A 15,802-nucleotide genomic window follows, 5' to 3' on the forward strand; every position below is an offset into this window, starting at 1 on the left:
TAATATGCAGGACCGTAAGTAGAACTCGTGCACTCTTCCCTTGTTCTTCTGAACAACTGACCACCACTTCCTCGCGTTGCAGCCTCCCAGCCCTGTCTCTACCTGCGACACACCCCGTGTGTGGCTCCTGAAAAGCGAGGACAGAGAGTCCGCAAGGTGGTGTAGGCCAGATGAGAGAATCAGTAGAACTTAGTCTAGTCCGAGAAGAGACAAAGGATGGGTAAGTGAGGAGAGGAAGAGAATGTGGGGGGCAGTTACAAGAAGTATTTTGGAGTTTAAAAAATCAGATGGAAGTAAGATTCTCTGAAAGAAACCTTGCTCAGCCACACCTCACTTGGGTCTGATTCTCCTAAGTGTACTATCATTTGGGAGATCTCTCATTTACTACTCTCATTTACCATCTCTCATTTACTACTAAAGGTTTAGAGGGCTTTACGATTTGTGAAGGTACAAAGAAACACAAAATGTTTTATTTACAGTCACCCTACATAGAAAGCTAATAATTAGTTTTGGATTTTTTTCTGCCCGGTTATATCTCAAACTCTGAGGAATCAAGTGCTTGCTCTTGATGGTATTAGAAGTTGGTGTCTCTGAACTGTTGCTAAATTCACTCATTCAGACTTTTTAAAGATTTGTTACTTAGTTCTTCACACTTTCTGTGTCTTCCACCACCAACACGGCCAAAAGTCTTTAGTCATTGCATCTTTTTTTCCCCATCAGATACAATTTATTAGAACTGAAGTTTGTTTACGTCATCTCTATGGCACTCTATTTCTAGCTACTGTGATGGTGATGTTCCAGCACAAGAAGAATTCTTCATTCGGTGGAACTTTCTTTTGGCTGATAGACTTTTGAGTGTCAAAGAAAAAATTGTTTTCCTGATTAAAGCTATGCAGATAAGGATACTGATACTTATTTCCCCAAACCTCACCCCTAAAATATAAATAAGCATCGTTTGTTTGTTGACATTAATTGGAAACACAGTGTATTTTTTTATTTAGGTGCCGGTAGCATTCAATGTTGCATTCGTTTCAGGCGCACGACATGGCGATTCGCCGTCTGTGTTTGTTGTGTCGTGCTCACCATCAGTGTGGGTACCACCTGTCACCGTACAATGCTAGTACAATGTCATTGACGGTGTTCCCCACGTTGTGCCTTTTCTTCCAAAGACTTACTCATTCCATAACTAAAAGCCTCTATGTCCCACTCCCCTTCACCCATTGTATTTTTAAGATCAGTTTGCTTTTTTTAAATTTTTTATATGTTTTTCGGTAAGTTTAATCGTGTTCTCTCTCTGCCTCAGAAATTAAAATGGTTAATAAGTAAATGCTGTAAAAGAGGTTATGCAGATTAGTTAAAAATATCAACACCCAATAGATGAATTGGATAAAGTCTTGAACTGACAGTTGATATGAAAGGTAATAGTAAACAAATATGAAAAATTATCCAGCTTCACCTAGGACTCAAGGGTAATATGTATCACTGACCTTTTGAACGCTTCTGCTCTTTGTAGCAATAATCCCACTTCTAGAAATTCACCCTAAGGCAATAACTAAATGGTAGAAAAGGTAATGTACTGTGGAGTTTGTTTTAGTACCTCTGGGATGGTGAACCAGCAGAGTCAACCCAGAGCAGGAGCAGCGGTAGGAACACGCCTCAGGGTAGCATCAGTTCATAGGATGGTATGCAGCCATAAAAATTCTAATTTTGAAGAGTAATTAACGCCCTGAAAATAAGCAGCATCATAAGTTATAGGGAAAAGACAGAATACCTGTTTGGATGTATATAAGGTATACAATTATGTCATGATAAATGCACTCCTGGACAAGGGTTTGAAAGACCGCACAAAAATTTAAAAAAGAGCTTCGTTTTCTAGGGTTATTAATACTTCATTCTTGTTTGAAGAAAATTTTTTCTTTTACCGTTTATTTCAATTAATAAAAATTAGAAGGAAAATTCTGGAAGAATGTTAAGGAGAATAATAAAGCAAAAGATCATTCTCAGGACTTCTTTCCATTGTCCTACATGCTGTTGCTGCTGACAGGTCTGTTTTATATGCTGTCTGCTGCTAATCTATCCAGATTTTTCAAAGGTCTGCAGTTCTGTATGAATCTGAAGGCACTTTGAAATCTTAACCATTTAACTCATAAGATGATCTACCTGTTGATTTGTGAAATACATCTTCAGGGGAGGGACTGAACAAAGTGTATACCGAAAATACTTTTACTAGTGGGAATTTGGAAATTTTATTTATTTATTTTTATTTTATCCTTAATATTTATTTATTTTTGGGAGAGTGCAGGCAGGGGTGGAGCAGAAAGAGGGGGACAGAGGATCCGAAGTGGGCTCGGTGCTGACAGCAGCAAGCCCGATGTAGGGCTCGAACCCACGAACCACAAGATTATGACCTGAGCTAAAGTCAGATGCTCAAGCAACTGAGCCAGCCAGGTGCCCCTGGAAATTTTATTTTAAAACTACTTAGCATAAGTTTTCTAGAATATTCTTAGGAGCCCGAAAGGAAGCCATACGCATCTCTGTGTCTTTGTCCAAGATCAGGCACAGACCACTCAGGTTGAGTTAGGCAGATAACTCAGTTGCCTTTTCTTGTTCCATGCAGATTCCCTTGGGTGTACCATTTGGGAAATAATGGTGTGGAATCCATCCCCCACTCTGCCCTGTTTTTCAGGCTATTAAATGTTTTTTCTTTCATTGTATTCCTCAATGCCAGTTACTGTGGTTCCAAATAACTTTGATTTGGCACTTTGCTGAGGAAAAGCAGCCTGCCTCTGAACTTTCTACCACAAAGTGTTAGGGGAATCTAGTACTTTGGCTAAGTGTATTGTAATGATCTAGAACCTGTATGCTAGGTACTCATTGCTGAATAGTCCATCGTTTTAAGACAGTGTGGTTCACGTGACTTTTTCCCCCAGGACCCAGGAGGTGAGGCTGGTGAGGAAGCTGTAGATGAAGGCACCAGTCGGATTAATGAACAAGCCAGTTTTGCTGTAAACAAACTACGAGAACTAAATGAGAAACTTGAATATAAAAGGCAAGCTCTAAATTCTATTCAAAATGCACCAAAACCTGACAAGAAGGTAACTCTTTCACTTTCAAGGTTGTCTTTGAAAGTTTCCATTTTTCTGATCTGATAAGTAGTAGTTGCAGTTTATATTGCAAAGCATCACTGTTTCTTTAAAAAAAAAATTGTATTTGTACGCTCCGTGGTTACTTTTTTGCATCTAGTATAGAGTTAGAAAAGCACTTTTTTTTCTTTAATTTTTTTTTTTTTAACATTTATTTATTTTTGAGACAGAGAGAGATAGAGCATGAACGGGGGAGGGTTAGAGAGAGGGAGACACAGAATCTGAAACAGGCTCCAGGCCCTGAGCTGTCAGCACAGAGCCCGACGCAGGGCTCGAACTCACGGACCACAAGATCATGACCTGAGCTGAAGTTGCCGCTTAACCGACTAAGCCACCCAGGTGCCCCGAAAAACACTTGTTTTTAATCTTCTGTGCTTTGGGGTTCTCTCCGGTCATCTGCGGTGAGCAGCCCTGTGCTCTCTTACCTGGCTTGCCTATGGTAGGTACCTTTGCAGAAGAGGGCAAAGCACTTCCTTGTGCCAGACCCATTTCTGGAAGTACATTAACTTTTCAAGGACAATCATCTTACTTTTATTTTTCTTTCAAATGCTGTGAGTCACAATTTAGAGAACCTCACAGAATGACACAAGAAATAAATTGTTTTGCTAAAAGCCAACAGAATTGGAAAGTTTAAAAATGTAAACAGCATCTCCCCAGCTGGCATTTCTCAAACCCGTGCAGTGGCGTGGCTTTTTGCTTTGTATTTATACGTCTTCGGCGACCCAACAGGGAGATGTCTCTGTTACAGGTATGGCTGGTGCTCTTCAGTCTGCCAAACTGACCTCCTCTGGCACTTTCTGAGGGTGTGTTCAGCAACATAAGTGATGAGTAAATGCATGATGCTCTGCTGGTCACTGTGGAGAACCAGTGACCTATAGAGCTGCCAGCCTTCCTAAGGAGGGAGCAAACATGCTGATTGTGGAACCAAAATATCCTCACAGGAAAATGAAGCAGGGTGGTCACAGCTCTGATGGTAATAAAATGCAGGACGAGGTTTAGGCTACGAGTGCTTCCTGGAGGCTTTTTGAGAAAGGAAAGAGTCCTCGTAGCTGGCATGTTCAGGAGAGTTTTAAGGCAAAGCTTCTGCCCTCAAACTACAGGTTTTCTCATGAAAGAGGTCCAAGGGGATGATGAGCATGCTTTCTCTTTTTTTTAAATTACTTTTTTAAAGTGTGGCAAAATAGACATCACCTGAATTTACCATTTTAATCGTTTCAAGTATACACTTCAGCATCGGTCCGTTCACATTGTTATGCAACCATCACTACCGCCCATCTCCTGAAATTGTTTCATCTGGCAAGACTGAAACTTTGTGCCCCTTAAATGACACTTTCCATCCTCCCGTCCCCAACCCCCTGGAAACTACCCTTCTCCTTTCTACCTCGTATGAATTGAACTACTCTTAAATACATCATGAATGGAGGCATACGGTATTCGTCCTTTTGTGACTGGCTTCTTTCCCTTAGCCTAAGGTCTCAAGGTTCGTTGGTATTATACCGAGTGTGAGAATTTCCTTCCTTTTTAAGACTGAACAATTTTCCATTGCGTGTACATACAGCATTTTGTTTATCCGTTCACCCATCAGTGGATGTTGGTTTGGCTTCCACCTTTTAAGTTTTGTGAATGATGTTACCACGAACGTGGGTACAAATACATTTTTGAGATCTTGCTTTCCATTCTTTGGAGCATGTGCTCACAAGTGAAATTGCTGGGTCATAATTGCTGGGACAGTAATTCTGTCTTTAATTCTTAGAGGAATCTCCATACTGTTTTCCATATTGGCAGCACCATTTTATACCTTCTCACCAACAGTGTGTACGGTTTCCAGTTTCTCTATCTCCTCACCAGTAATTGTTGTTTTTCATTTTTTTTTTTATAGTAACTATCCTAATGGGTGCGAGGTAGTATCTTATTGTGGTTTTGATTTGCATTTCACTAATGATTAGTTACATTGAGTATCTTTGCATGTGCTTTTTGGCCATTTATAGAATGTTTTTGGAGAAATGTCTATTCAAGTCCTTTGCCCGTTTTTGAATCAGGCTGGTTTTTGTTTTTAAGTTTTAAGAGTTCTCTATATATTCTAGATGTTAGTACCCTATCAGATATGTGATTTGTAAATATTTGCTCTAATTCTGCGGGTTGCCTTTTTGCTGTGTCAGTAGTCCCATTTTCCTATATTTTCTTTTGCTGCCTGTGCCTTTTGTGTCATAGCCAAGAAGTTATTACCAGTTCAGTGTTCTAAAGCTTTCCCCCTGTGTTTTCTTCTAAGAATTTATGGTTTTAGCTCTTACGTTTAGGTCTTTGATGAATTTTGAGTTGTCTATTATTTGTGGTGTTAGGTAAGGGTCCAACTTCATTGTTTTGCTTATGGGTATCCAGTTTTCTCAGCACTGTTTGTTGAGAATATTGTCCTTTTCCCATTGAATGGTGTTGACACCCTTGTCAAAAATCACTTGACCATATATGCAAAGGTTTATTTCTTGCTGGTCTGTTCTATTCCATTGGTCTATATGTCTGTCTTTATGCCAGTACCGTACTGTTTGGATTAGCGTAGCTGTGTAGTAAGTGTTGAAATCAGGAAGTATGAGCCCTCTAACTTTTGTTCTTCTTCAAGATTGTTTTGGCTGTTCAGTCTGCTTTGAGATTCCATGTGAACTTTATGATGGATTTTTCTATTTTTGCAGGAAAAAAATCACTGGCATTGTGATAAGGATTGTGTTGAATCTGTAGATCACTTTGAGTCATATTGACATCTTAGCAGTGCTTAGTCTTCTAATCCGTGAACATTGAATATCATTCCATTTATTTGTCATCTTTAATTTCTTTCATCGGTGTTAGGTAGTTTTCATAGTAGAAATCTTTCACTTCTTGTCTAATTCCTAAATATTTTATTATTTTTATGCTATGGTAAATGGAATTGTTTTCTTAATTCCCTTTTTGGATTGTCCGTTGTTAGTGTATAGAAATGCAGCTGATTTTTGTCTGTTGATTTTGTACCCTGCTACTTTGCTGAATTGTGTAGCATTTTAAGCGCTTTTGTAACTCTCAGGATGTTTTCCCTCTTGCAGATTGTTTCCAAGTTGAAGGAGGAAATAATTCTAATAGAGAAAGAACGCACGGACCTACAGCTGCACATGGCAAGAACAGATTGGTGGTGTGAGAACCTCGGAATGTGGAAAGCCTCCATCACCAGTGGAGAGGTAGGTCTGACTGCTTTTCCTCCAAGTTTACTTTAAGAGTATGATTTTGGAGGGGTACCTGGGTGGCTCAGTCAGTTGGGCATCCGACTTCAGCTCGGGTCACGATCTGATGGTTTGTGGGTTCAAGCCTTGCATCGGGCTCTGTGCTGACAGCTCAGAGCCTGGAGCCTGCTTTGGATTCTGGGTCTCCCTCTCTCTCTGCCCCTCCCCGCTTGCACTCTGTCTGTCTCTCTCTCAAAAATAAATAAACATTAAAAAAAATAATAAAAAAGAATATGATTTCGGGGTGCCTGGGTGGCTCAGTCAGTTGAGCCAAGCTTTGACTTCAGCTCAGGTCATGATCTTGCAGTTTGTGAGTTCGGAGCCCCGCATCAGGCTTGCTGCTCTCAGCGCAGAGCCTGCTTCAGATCTTCTGTTCCCCTCTGTCTCTGTCCCTCCCCCAATTGCACTCTCTCTCAAAAATAAATAAAAGCATTTAAAAAAATTTAAAAAATGAGTATGATTTTATAAGACAAGATTTTGTCCTCCAGAATTAAGGTTGAGGATAGAAAAGTTACGTTTGCTCTTACAGACTGCATTTGCCCCCTTCTTTCCTCACTGTTCTCGCTCTGTCTTACTACCCTTGACTGTGAGCTGTACTAGAGCTGCCTGGCATAGATCTGATCTCTCTCCATTTCAGGTTGTTCTTGTTCACTGGAACTATAAGCACCTTTCAGATAGGGACAGGTAATGTCCTTGAATTGCCGTTTTCTTTTGCCATTGAGGGTTGAAATAAAACGGAAGGGCACTATTTGAAATTTGGTGGTGAAAAATTAAAAATTTTAAGTGTTTCTGATCCATTCTGCTGACTTCAATTACTTAAATCTCAATTGCTCTAAGATCTTTAATAATGAATATTTTTTGCTTTGACTTAGAAAATATTTTGCTATTCTTTGAGGGATATGGGTATCAATTTCCAGAATATGCTGTATCCCTTTTGTCTGTAAAAAGAATTTCTCTTCAAGGAGTGATGCATATAGGCATTTCCACTGTTGACAACTTCTTTGTTCCCACCTGGCTTACTATCAGTCATGTGGAAATCTGGAGACGAAGGTCAGGTCCACACAAATAACGAGATCATGAAGAACACAGTGTTAATATTTTGTTCCACTATTATTTCAAACGGCTTGTGAAAATACTTAACTCCTTAGATTTGTAAGGGCCTGTTTGTATCCTTTATCTTTGTTCTTCTCCGTCTTGCCCATCAGCCCGGTGTCTTTACACGCTCTCTGTGGTGGTGGGGTGGGGGTTGCTTAAGATCCACAACCCTAAGTTCACCTCTAGATTGGATAGCACGCAATTCATGTTCTCCGAGAGCAGCTCTGAAAGCACACCCGCGACAGGAGTGCTTCACTGGGTGCTGCACCGGCTCTTTGGTACTTGTGAGCACTCCCATTACGGCCAGCTTCAGGAGCTCGCCGTGGCACTGTGGTCACCGAAAAGATAATGGCAATGGACCCTGAAGGGTCACCTGACTGCCAGAGTTTGCAAGGCAGCCCTGCATGGGAATGTGTGGAAGATGTATCTACGTCGCGCCAGATTCTCTTGAGTTCTGATCCTGGCTGACACCCACACTAGCTGTGTGATCGTAGGACAGTCCAGAGACCCTGTGTGTGTCCTCACCTCCTGCATCCTCACGGTGGGGTAATGGTCCTACGTCACGGGGCTCCGTGGGTGCTCAGTGTGTCTTGTGTCTCTTTCCTTTGCCTTTCTTATTGACTCTTTGTCTCTAATTTGATTGATGATACTAATTCAAGCCTAAATTCAGTATTTTCTTTTTGTTTCTAATCTATTTATGTTAAGTATAATAATGGCCTATTTCTGAATTATGATATCGTGTGTGTGTGTGTGTCTGAATGAATTATCTAAGTTGGGAGGTAGAGGAAATCTTTTCTTTCAATGTATATCTTTCAATGTAAAATTTCATGAAAATTGAAATCATGGTTTGTTGAATCCAGAAATTAAACTGGGGAAGGCTTTATCCTTTTCTGAGACAGGTTTTAGCATATCTTACACCTTTTTGCTTTCTGTTAATTTGTTTTTTCAAAGGAATACACTTAGGATGCTAAGTCTGCTATATTAATTTTCTTTTGATATGTAACAAATGACCACATGTTTCATGGCTTAAAACAGTGTCCACTGATTGGCTCGCAATTCTTCAGGTTGAAAGTCCAGCACCGTATGACGGTGTCCTCTACTCATTGTTTCCCGAGGCTGAAGGCAACGTATTGGCCAGACTGAGTTCTTGTCTGGAGACTCTGAGGAAAAAGCCACTTCCAAGCTCGTTTAGGGCGTTGGCAGGATTCCGTTCCATGCGGTTGTAGACCTGAGGTCTCGTCTGGCTGTCAGCGGAGGCCCTGCCACGTCCTTTCCACCTGCCCCCCTCCATCTTCATGCCAGCACCACATGCCGAGTCCTTCTTGCGCTTCCTGTCTTTCTGACTTCCTGTCCTCCTACCATCCCAGGGAGTGTCTCTGCTCTTCAGGGGCTTGTATGATTAGGTTAGACCCATCTGGGTAATCTCCCTTCTTTAAGGTCAGCTGTCAAATATAGCATAACCTAATCGCAGGAATGGACACCATATTCACAGTTCCAGGGATGATGCAGGGTGTAGCCACCAAGGGGTGGGAAATCTTGGGGAGTATTTAGAAATCTTGCCTACCACATCCGCTAACCATGCTTTTTGTTGTTGTGGTGTCTGTTTTTTCCAAGGTTACAGAAGAGAATGGTGAGCAAATGCCCTGTTACTTTGTCATGGTAAGCTTACAAGAAGTTGGCGGAGTTGAAACTAAGAACTGGACCGTCCCTAGAAGGCTCAGTGAGTTTCAGAATTTACACCGGAAACTTAGTGAGGTATGCATACTCATGAATACAAGGTTTAGAATTACAAGCAAGAAGATATTTAAGAGCTCATTTCAATTTTTACATATAAGGAAACTGATCATTAACCTTTCTCCCTTCGCTATGGATACTGGCAAAGTGGCTTTTTCAGTCCGACATTTGGAAATTAACTCATAGCTCAGACGGTTTAGAGTAAATCCTTCAGGACAAAGAACTGTCTGATCTCCACTAAGCCTCAGAGAACCCCAGAGCTGAAAGAGAGCTAGGGGTCATCTAGGGCCCCCGGTTTTGAGGCTGCCAGTTGTGACCCATTAGTGGGAAGTGAAATCAGTTATTGATTGCAGCAGTGGACAGAGCATAGAATATATTGGATTTCAGCACAACAAGTAAGGGAGTCATACAGTGTCGTGGTTGAAAGCATAGACTCAGGAGCAAGACTGCTTGAGTTTGGACTGTGGCTATACTGTTTAGTAGCTATATGACCTGGGACTTGTCCCTCTGTCTCTCTGTCCCTCTTCTTCCTCATCAGTAGAATACGAATATCCATAGCATCTACCTCTCCCATCTCACAGATTTGTGAGAATTAAGAGAATACGTTTATCCAAAGCATTTAGAAGAGAGTGTTTCGCATAATAAACGTTACCGTGTCGGTGGTGGTAGCAGTGGTAGTAATGAACACTGTTTCATAGAACTTCTCAGCTTTACATGTGGATTATATTATCTATGTGGATATGCATTTATACGTATGCAGGCTGCAGCGTAGCATGCACTTCCTACTGTGAGTTTTAGTTAGAAACATTAGAAAGCTTCTAATCTAGGTCACTTCTTTTATTTTAAAGTGAGAGGAACTGACCCCAGAGAGTTTGGTCAATTTATCATAGGACGTGTACATAGTGGCCAAACCAGGATTGGAATCCGGGTCATCTTACTTTCCATTTCTTGTTCTTCCATCTTTCTCAGGAATTGCGTCTTCTCTAACTCTCCTCCTCCTGGAGGTGACTGCCCTCTTCCCCAGCAACTGAAAAGCTTTTCAGTCACGTCTACTTTTGTTTCTGTTTATTGTTCTCTGGCTTAGAATGAACTGACTCTTGGTAAAATCCTGTGGTCACCTATCAGACTCCTCTTCTGCAAATGAAATATGTCTATTTCCTATAACCTTTTCTCCTGAGGGGATTTTTTTAAACCTTTTTAATCACTATCTTGTGAATACTATAACTTCTTCAAGTGCCTTTTTTTTTTTTCGAATTTTCAAGTTTTATTTTCTATATGTCAGCTTTCTTATTAATACAGACTTTAATCTGATACAGACTGACCCCAATCAGACTGTTATTTCCATTCATAATTGGTTAAATCAGAGAAAAAGTTTAAATTAATTTTGAATATGTACCGCCAAAAATAAATATTCACTTAATGTGAATCCGTTTTATGATATCAAAAGGTTTTTTCCTCCCCAAAGATTCTAAGATAAATTCAAGATTCCTTTGGCAAATGAAAAAAAAAAAAAAAAAACAACAAAAACCTTCTAAAATAGTGAGCTTACAAAACAATGGGGATTACTAGGCATACTTACTGTAAGAGAAAATATGTCTAATGAAAAGGAAATTTAAAACATGACCTTAAATTTTTATGAAAAATTTTAACAAGGCCTTTACTTATTTACTTTACCTGTTCCATAAATACCAGAAGAGAAATTGGACAGTTTGTAGTGACACTTAGAAACATTTTTTTCCATAAAGCCAACTTAGATATCTTTCCCTTTGACTCCTTCTTCCAGTCCCCCTTTACTCTGCTGAAGAGCTATTCAGTTCTTCCAGAGTTTTGGTTGGGTGGGTGGGTTCCAGACTGACCCGGCTTTCCAGGTAGGGAGTTCCTGCACAGGGTTTTCCCGTCACTGGATCTGTGACTTGTCCAACTTTGAAAACGATCTTGGCCAGTTCATGTTTTACCTGCTTTGTTCGTGGGACAGTGGAGCTTTGAGAAGCACGATATCCCCAACAGTGTGCTGCTAAAGAGCATCATGAGCAAAGTAGACTTTTCCCTTATTAAAATACTTTAATCAGTAGGGATCCCAAACAAGCCTGGTCACTCTGACTTTGGCTGGTTTTTGCCTTGCTGTTCCGATCGCCTTCTCCACGATGCATCTGGCATGGACAGATGAACGAACCACTGACATCATGTGGCTTTGGTCACTTCCCGCTCTGCTTTCCCTGCACGCATCCTCTATAACTTCTTCAAATGCTTTTAAAAGGTTGGTGGCCACAACCAAGTGTCCGACTCTGGTACTTCTCCAGTGGACTGTGGTCACCCTGGTAGTGTGGAAAGCAAACTGCCGTCTCAATAGAAGATTAAATTTTTGCCAAAATTGTCGAGTACAATTGACACTGCAGAAAAATGTGGTGTTTGCCCTGTGACAAACCATTGTGAAGCCAAGTTTAGGATCGGTCTAGTTGCTGACGAAAACAGAAGGAGAAAAAGGAATTGAGAGGAGGTTTTGAAATAAAATGTATGTGGAAAATATTCTTAGAAAACCAGAAACAAGTAGATCAAAGACTGAGAGGAAATAAGCCTTATAAAATTCCATGTCTGTCATTTTTCTCCTCTCTTTAGCTGATCACTGGGTTCTTTTCTCACCCTTAGAAATTAGCATCGTGTGAGTTGTCATGTTTTTGTATGTGAATGCTTTCTGTTGACAGTTGGGACAGGAAGCACCTTTTCGGGTCCCCGGGGAAGTGCAGTCTTCCCTTCTGACGCTCACTGCCTGTTTCGTTTCTCTACAACTGTACCGTGAGTCGGAGCCCTGGTTTATGTACAGCCTTGGGCACGTGCCGTTGTACTGCTGGTCCTTTAGTGGGCTGCGAGGGAAGGGCCAGTTTTCCCTTTCCCGGCACCCGAAGCACTTGCATGCACTTGCTCTGACTGACTTGTCCCACGCCTTCTCCTGCTACGGCCAGGCCAGCGGGTGCTCCTGTGCCCCTTCTGTGCGCCAAGGGTCAGCAGCACCGAAGGCTGTGGCAGGCAGACTCTGTGCTCCCTGACTTGTCGATGCCAGCTGGTTTCATTAAGCACATTCAGATGGCCCCAGTGCCTTCGTGAAGGCCAGCGTTTGGAAATGGGGGCAGAGTCTGGAGAGTTTGGGAATTGGCACAAAGGACACAGACTGTGTGGTCAGATGGATCTGGGTTTTAATCCTGTCGTCAGTTGTATCCTATGTAGAACAGGAATGAATAGCCATTGCCAACTCTTAGAGCTGTTGGTACACACGCCATGCTTCTAGCACAGTGTCTGGCAGAACGTAGGCCTTCATCCACAAAGGGAAGTCTGTTATTATTTATTAATATGCAGTATTATTATTAATATGGTTACATTGCGAAAGGCGGTAAGAAAGCTACAAGCCCAGTTACTCTTTCTTTCCGTTGTATTCTTTTGTCAGCTTTGATAACTTGTCCACACGTGGAGATGTTGTAAACAAAGCACATCCTAACAGAAAAATCGTCTGTGAGCCGGGTGTGCCCGCCTAGAGCACTGGGCTGCTTCGTGTTGCACAAATCCACCCGATTGGCCTGGCCTCAGGGCTGCCTGGCTTCCAGGCCTTCGTGGGCCTACGGGTGCGCTTTAGACTTTTTTCATCAAATGTCCTGCTCCTCCTCATTCCTTGGAGCCGGATTAGAACAGTCGGGTTTTCAAGGTCTTAAATCTCAAGAGGAACGAGAACAGGAAGAAGATACTTGGTTTGTTCTAATTATAAATCTAAACTGCCCCCCCAAGATATAAATATGACTGAGTTGCTAACATTTAATGTTTTCTTCCACAGTGTTTCCCTTCTTTAAAAAAAGTCCAGTTGCCTTCTCTTAGCAAGCTGCCTTTCAAATCTATAGATCACAAGTTTATGGAAAAGTCAAAGAATCAATTAAATAAGTTTTTACAGGTAAGCAACTGAAACGTTTTGGATCCAAGAGGAAAAATTAGTTATTTTGGGGTTAAACTGTCATTATTCTAAGATCTTGCTCATTAGCTTCCTGTGCTCTCTGGTCATGCCAGATCCTCAAAATATCTTTGGTTGGCTTATTTGTTTGTCATGAAAGTATACCACACACAAAAAATATAAAAAATATAAAATACGTACAGTACAGAAATCACGTGTACAACCGTCTCCTCCTTCACACCCTGAGCACACCGTGCGTGCACGCACTAGCACCCAGTCCGGGAAATAGGATACTGCCATTGCCTCTGGCTTTCTTCCTGTTCATTGCCCCCCACCCCGACCAGGGGCCGTGATGATCCTGACTTCCGACAGCCCAGAGACACTTGTTTTCGCACTTTGTATAAATGGAATCATGCAGTATGGACTCCTATGTGTCTGACCTCTTTCACTCGACACTGTGTTCAGGGGACTCTGGCCCGCAGTGCTGTTCTGGCTGCGGATCGTTCGTTTTCACTATTGTGTAGATTTCCCACTGTGCGAACATATTGTACTCTATTCATTCTGTTTTTGACAAGCATCTGCATGGTTTCCGGTTGAGGCCATTTATGAAGAGGGCTTCTAGAAACTTCTAGTACTTGTCTTTTGGTGAATATATGTCGTGTAATACCTGCAGGTCTGAGTTTCTTAGTTTTATGAAGTCGTTGTAGCAGTTTTTACACTGTCACCCCAGAATGTAAGGGTTCTGATTGCACCCCGTCACCATTGCCACTGACTCTCTGCCGTGTTCTTTAAAGAAAAAAAAATGCTTGTTTATTTATTTTGAAAAATGCGCACATGTGCGCACGTGCAAGTGGGGGAGAGACGTAGAGAATCCCAAGCAGGCTCCACCCTCAGCGCGTAGCCCGACGCGGGGCTCGATCTCATGACTGACTGCGAGATCACGGCCATGAGATCACAGCCTGAGCCAATGTGGACACTCAATTGACTGAGCCGTTCAGGGGCCCTGCTTTGTTCTTTGTAATCATCCTGGTGGGTGTGTGGTAGTATCTTGTTGTGGTTTTAATTTGCATTTCCCTGACAGCTAATGATATGAACTACCAGTCTGTATGTCTTTGGCCATTTGGATAGTTTCTTTCGTGAAGGGTCTGGCCAAGTTGAGTCTGCTTTTCTGTCCTGTCTCCTGTCTTTTCCCTACCACTTTGTGGGAGTTCTGCATGTGATTTGGACATAAATCTTGTCAAACCATTTATGTTGCAGATACCTTCTCCCTTTCTGTGGATGGCCTTTTCGCTCTCTTAATGACTTATTTTAATGAACTGAAGTTCTCAATTTTAATTTAGCCCAAAATACCAATTTTTTCTCTTGTGGTTTTGCCTTTCTGCTTGTTAGGAAATCTTTGCCTACTCTGAGGTCCTAAAGACCTTCTCCTAAGTTCCTCTGAATGCTTTATTATTTGTCTTCAGTCTGTTTTTAGAGAATAAGGCCAAAGATACACAATCCTTAGTAGCAACCACTATATATTTTTCCTTTGCTGTGCCCTCTATATATGCAGAGTATAGTTAAGTTACTCAAACCATGGACCCCCAAAGCTCTTTTTGGAGGCATTGAACTTTGCCTTGTGAAACACTTTTTGCCTATATATGGTAGCTAGAAGTCCTGAGATTTTAAATAGTGGATGTTGCCAAATTCTTAGTAAAGGCTATATTCAAATATAGTCGTTGAATCAGAAGTATGGGTCGTTGTTAAAATAAGTTAACGTCAGGGGCGCCTGGGTGACTCAGTTGGTTAAGCATCTGACTTTGGCTCAGGTCATGATCTCACAGTTTGTGAGTTCTAGCCCTGCGTCGGGCTCTGTGCTGACAGCTCAGAGCCTGGAGCCTGCTTCAGATTCTGTCTCCTCCTCTCTCTGCCCCTCCCCCACTCGTGCTCTTTCTCTCAAAAATAAATAAATGTTGAAAAAAAATTTTATAAAAAAATAAGTTAATGTCAGAGTTGCTTTGACTTTTTTCCCCTTATATTCATATCTTCTTCTTTCCCTCTGTCTCTGTCTCTCTCTAAATATGTTCGTATGTGTGTATTCTAAAGTTTTCCAAGATACAAATTATGTTATTTCCCAAGGGAAATTTTTGTTTCCTAAAATTATTTTTTATAATATTATATAATATGTGTGTATAGTATATAATATATAAACCTCTCTTGGGAAATAAAACAATTTGCACTGTAGAAAAATGTTCTGAGTTTAATTATGGCAGAACTGGGTTAGAGAATCATCAGTGTTTAAATGCTCTTACAAGAGAATTTAAAACTGAAATCCTACCATTTTGTTGCTGATTCAGAATGTCTAGGAAATCATTAAACCCACTCCAACATAGTAACCGATTGAATCATTCAGATGAGTTAAAGATCTTGTTTGTGAAACAAGACACAACACTCTGTGCCTGCACTTTCTGGGTGCAGGGAGGGCGGATATGTACCCTTACTGGATTGTGGGTGATGGAAATGGGTTAGTGAGTTCTGCTGTTGTGCCAGGAGAGAAACCACACTCTGCGACCCTGGCGCCACTGGTAGGTCATGTGGGCACAGCCCAGAGCAAGAATAACCTGCAGCTAAGCCAGATGAAACTAGTTCCAAGTGGCCTTTTGTCTTGTAATCAAGAG

General features: G+C 41.4%; 1 protein-coding gene and 1 pseudogene across 10 annotated transcripts in view; one reads left to right on the forward strand and one right to left on the reverse strand.

Annotated features, from left to right (window-relative positions):
- Window positions 1-15,802, forward strand: part of SNX25 (sorting nexin 25) — a 134,075-nt gene that overhangs the window by 101,882 nt on the left and 16,391 nt on the right. For 9 of the 10 annotated variants that reach the window (XR_006216501.1, XR_006216502.1, XR_006216500.1 and 6 more), the window contains 4 exons: window positions 2,931-3,095; window positions 6,212-6,343; window positions 9,095-9,235; window positions 13,035-13,148. Coding sequence is in view for 2 of the 10 variants with exons in the window: in XM_042982981.1 (XP_042838915.1) it covers window positions 2,931-3,095; window positions 6,212-6,343; window positions 9,095-9,235; window positions 13,035-13,148 (552 nt within the window). In the remaining 8 variants the exon portion in view is untranslated. Of the gene's footprint in view, window positions 1-2,930; window positions 3,096-6,211; window positions 6,344-9,094; window positions 9,236-13,034; window positions 13,149-15,802 lie in introns of those variants that run through there. The other variant, XR_006216507.1, reaches the window with a different exon arrangement.
- LOC107181278 lies at window positions 10,849-11,620 on the reverse strand (annotated as a pseudogene).

Source organism: Panthera tigris, chromosome B1, assembly GCF_018350195.1.
Source record: "Panthera tigris isolate Pti1 chromosome B1, P.tigris_Pti1_mat1.1, whole genome shotgun sequence".
NCBI classification, from domain to species: Eukaryota; Metazoa; Chordata; class Mammalia; order Carnivora; family Felidae; genus Panthera; species Panthera tigris.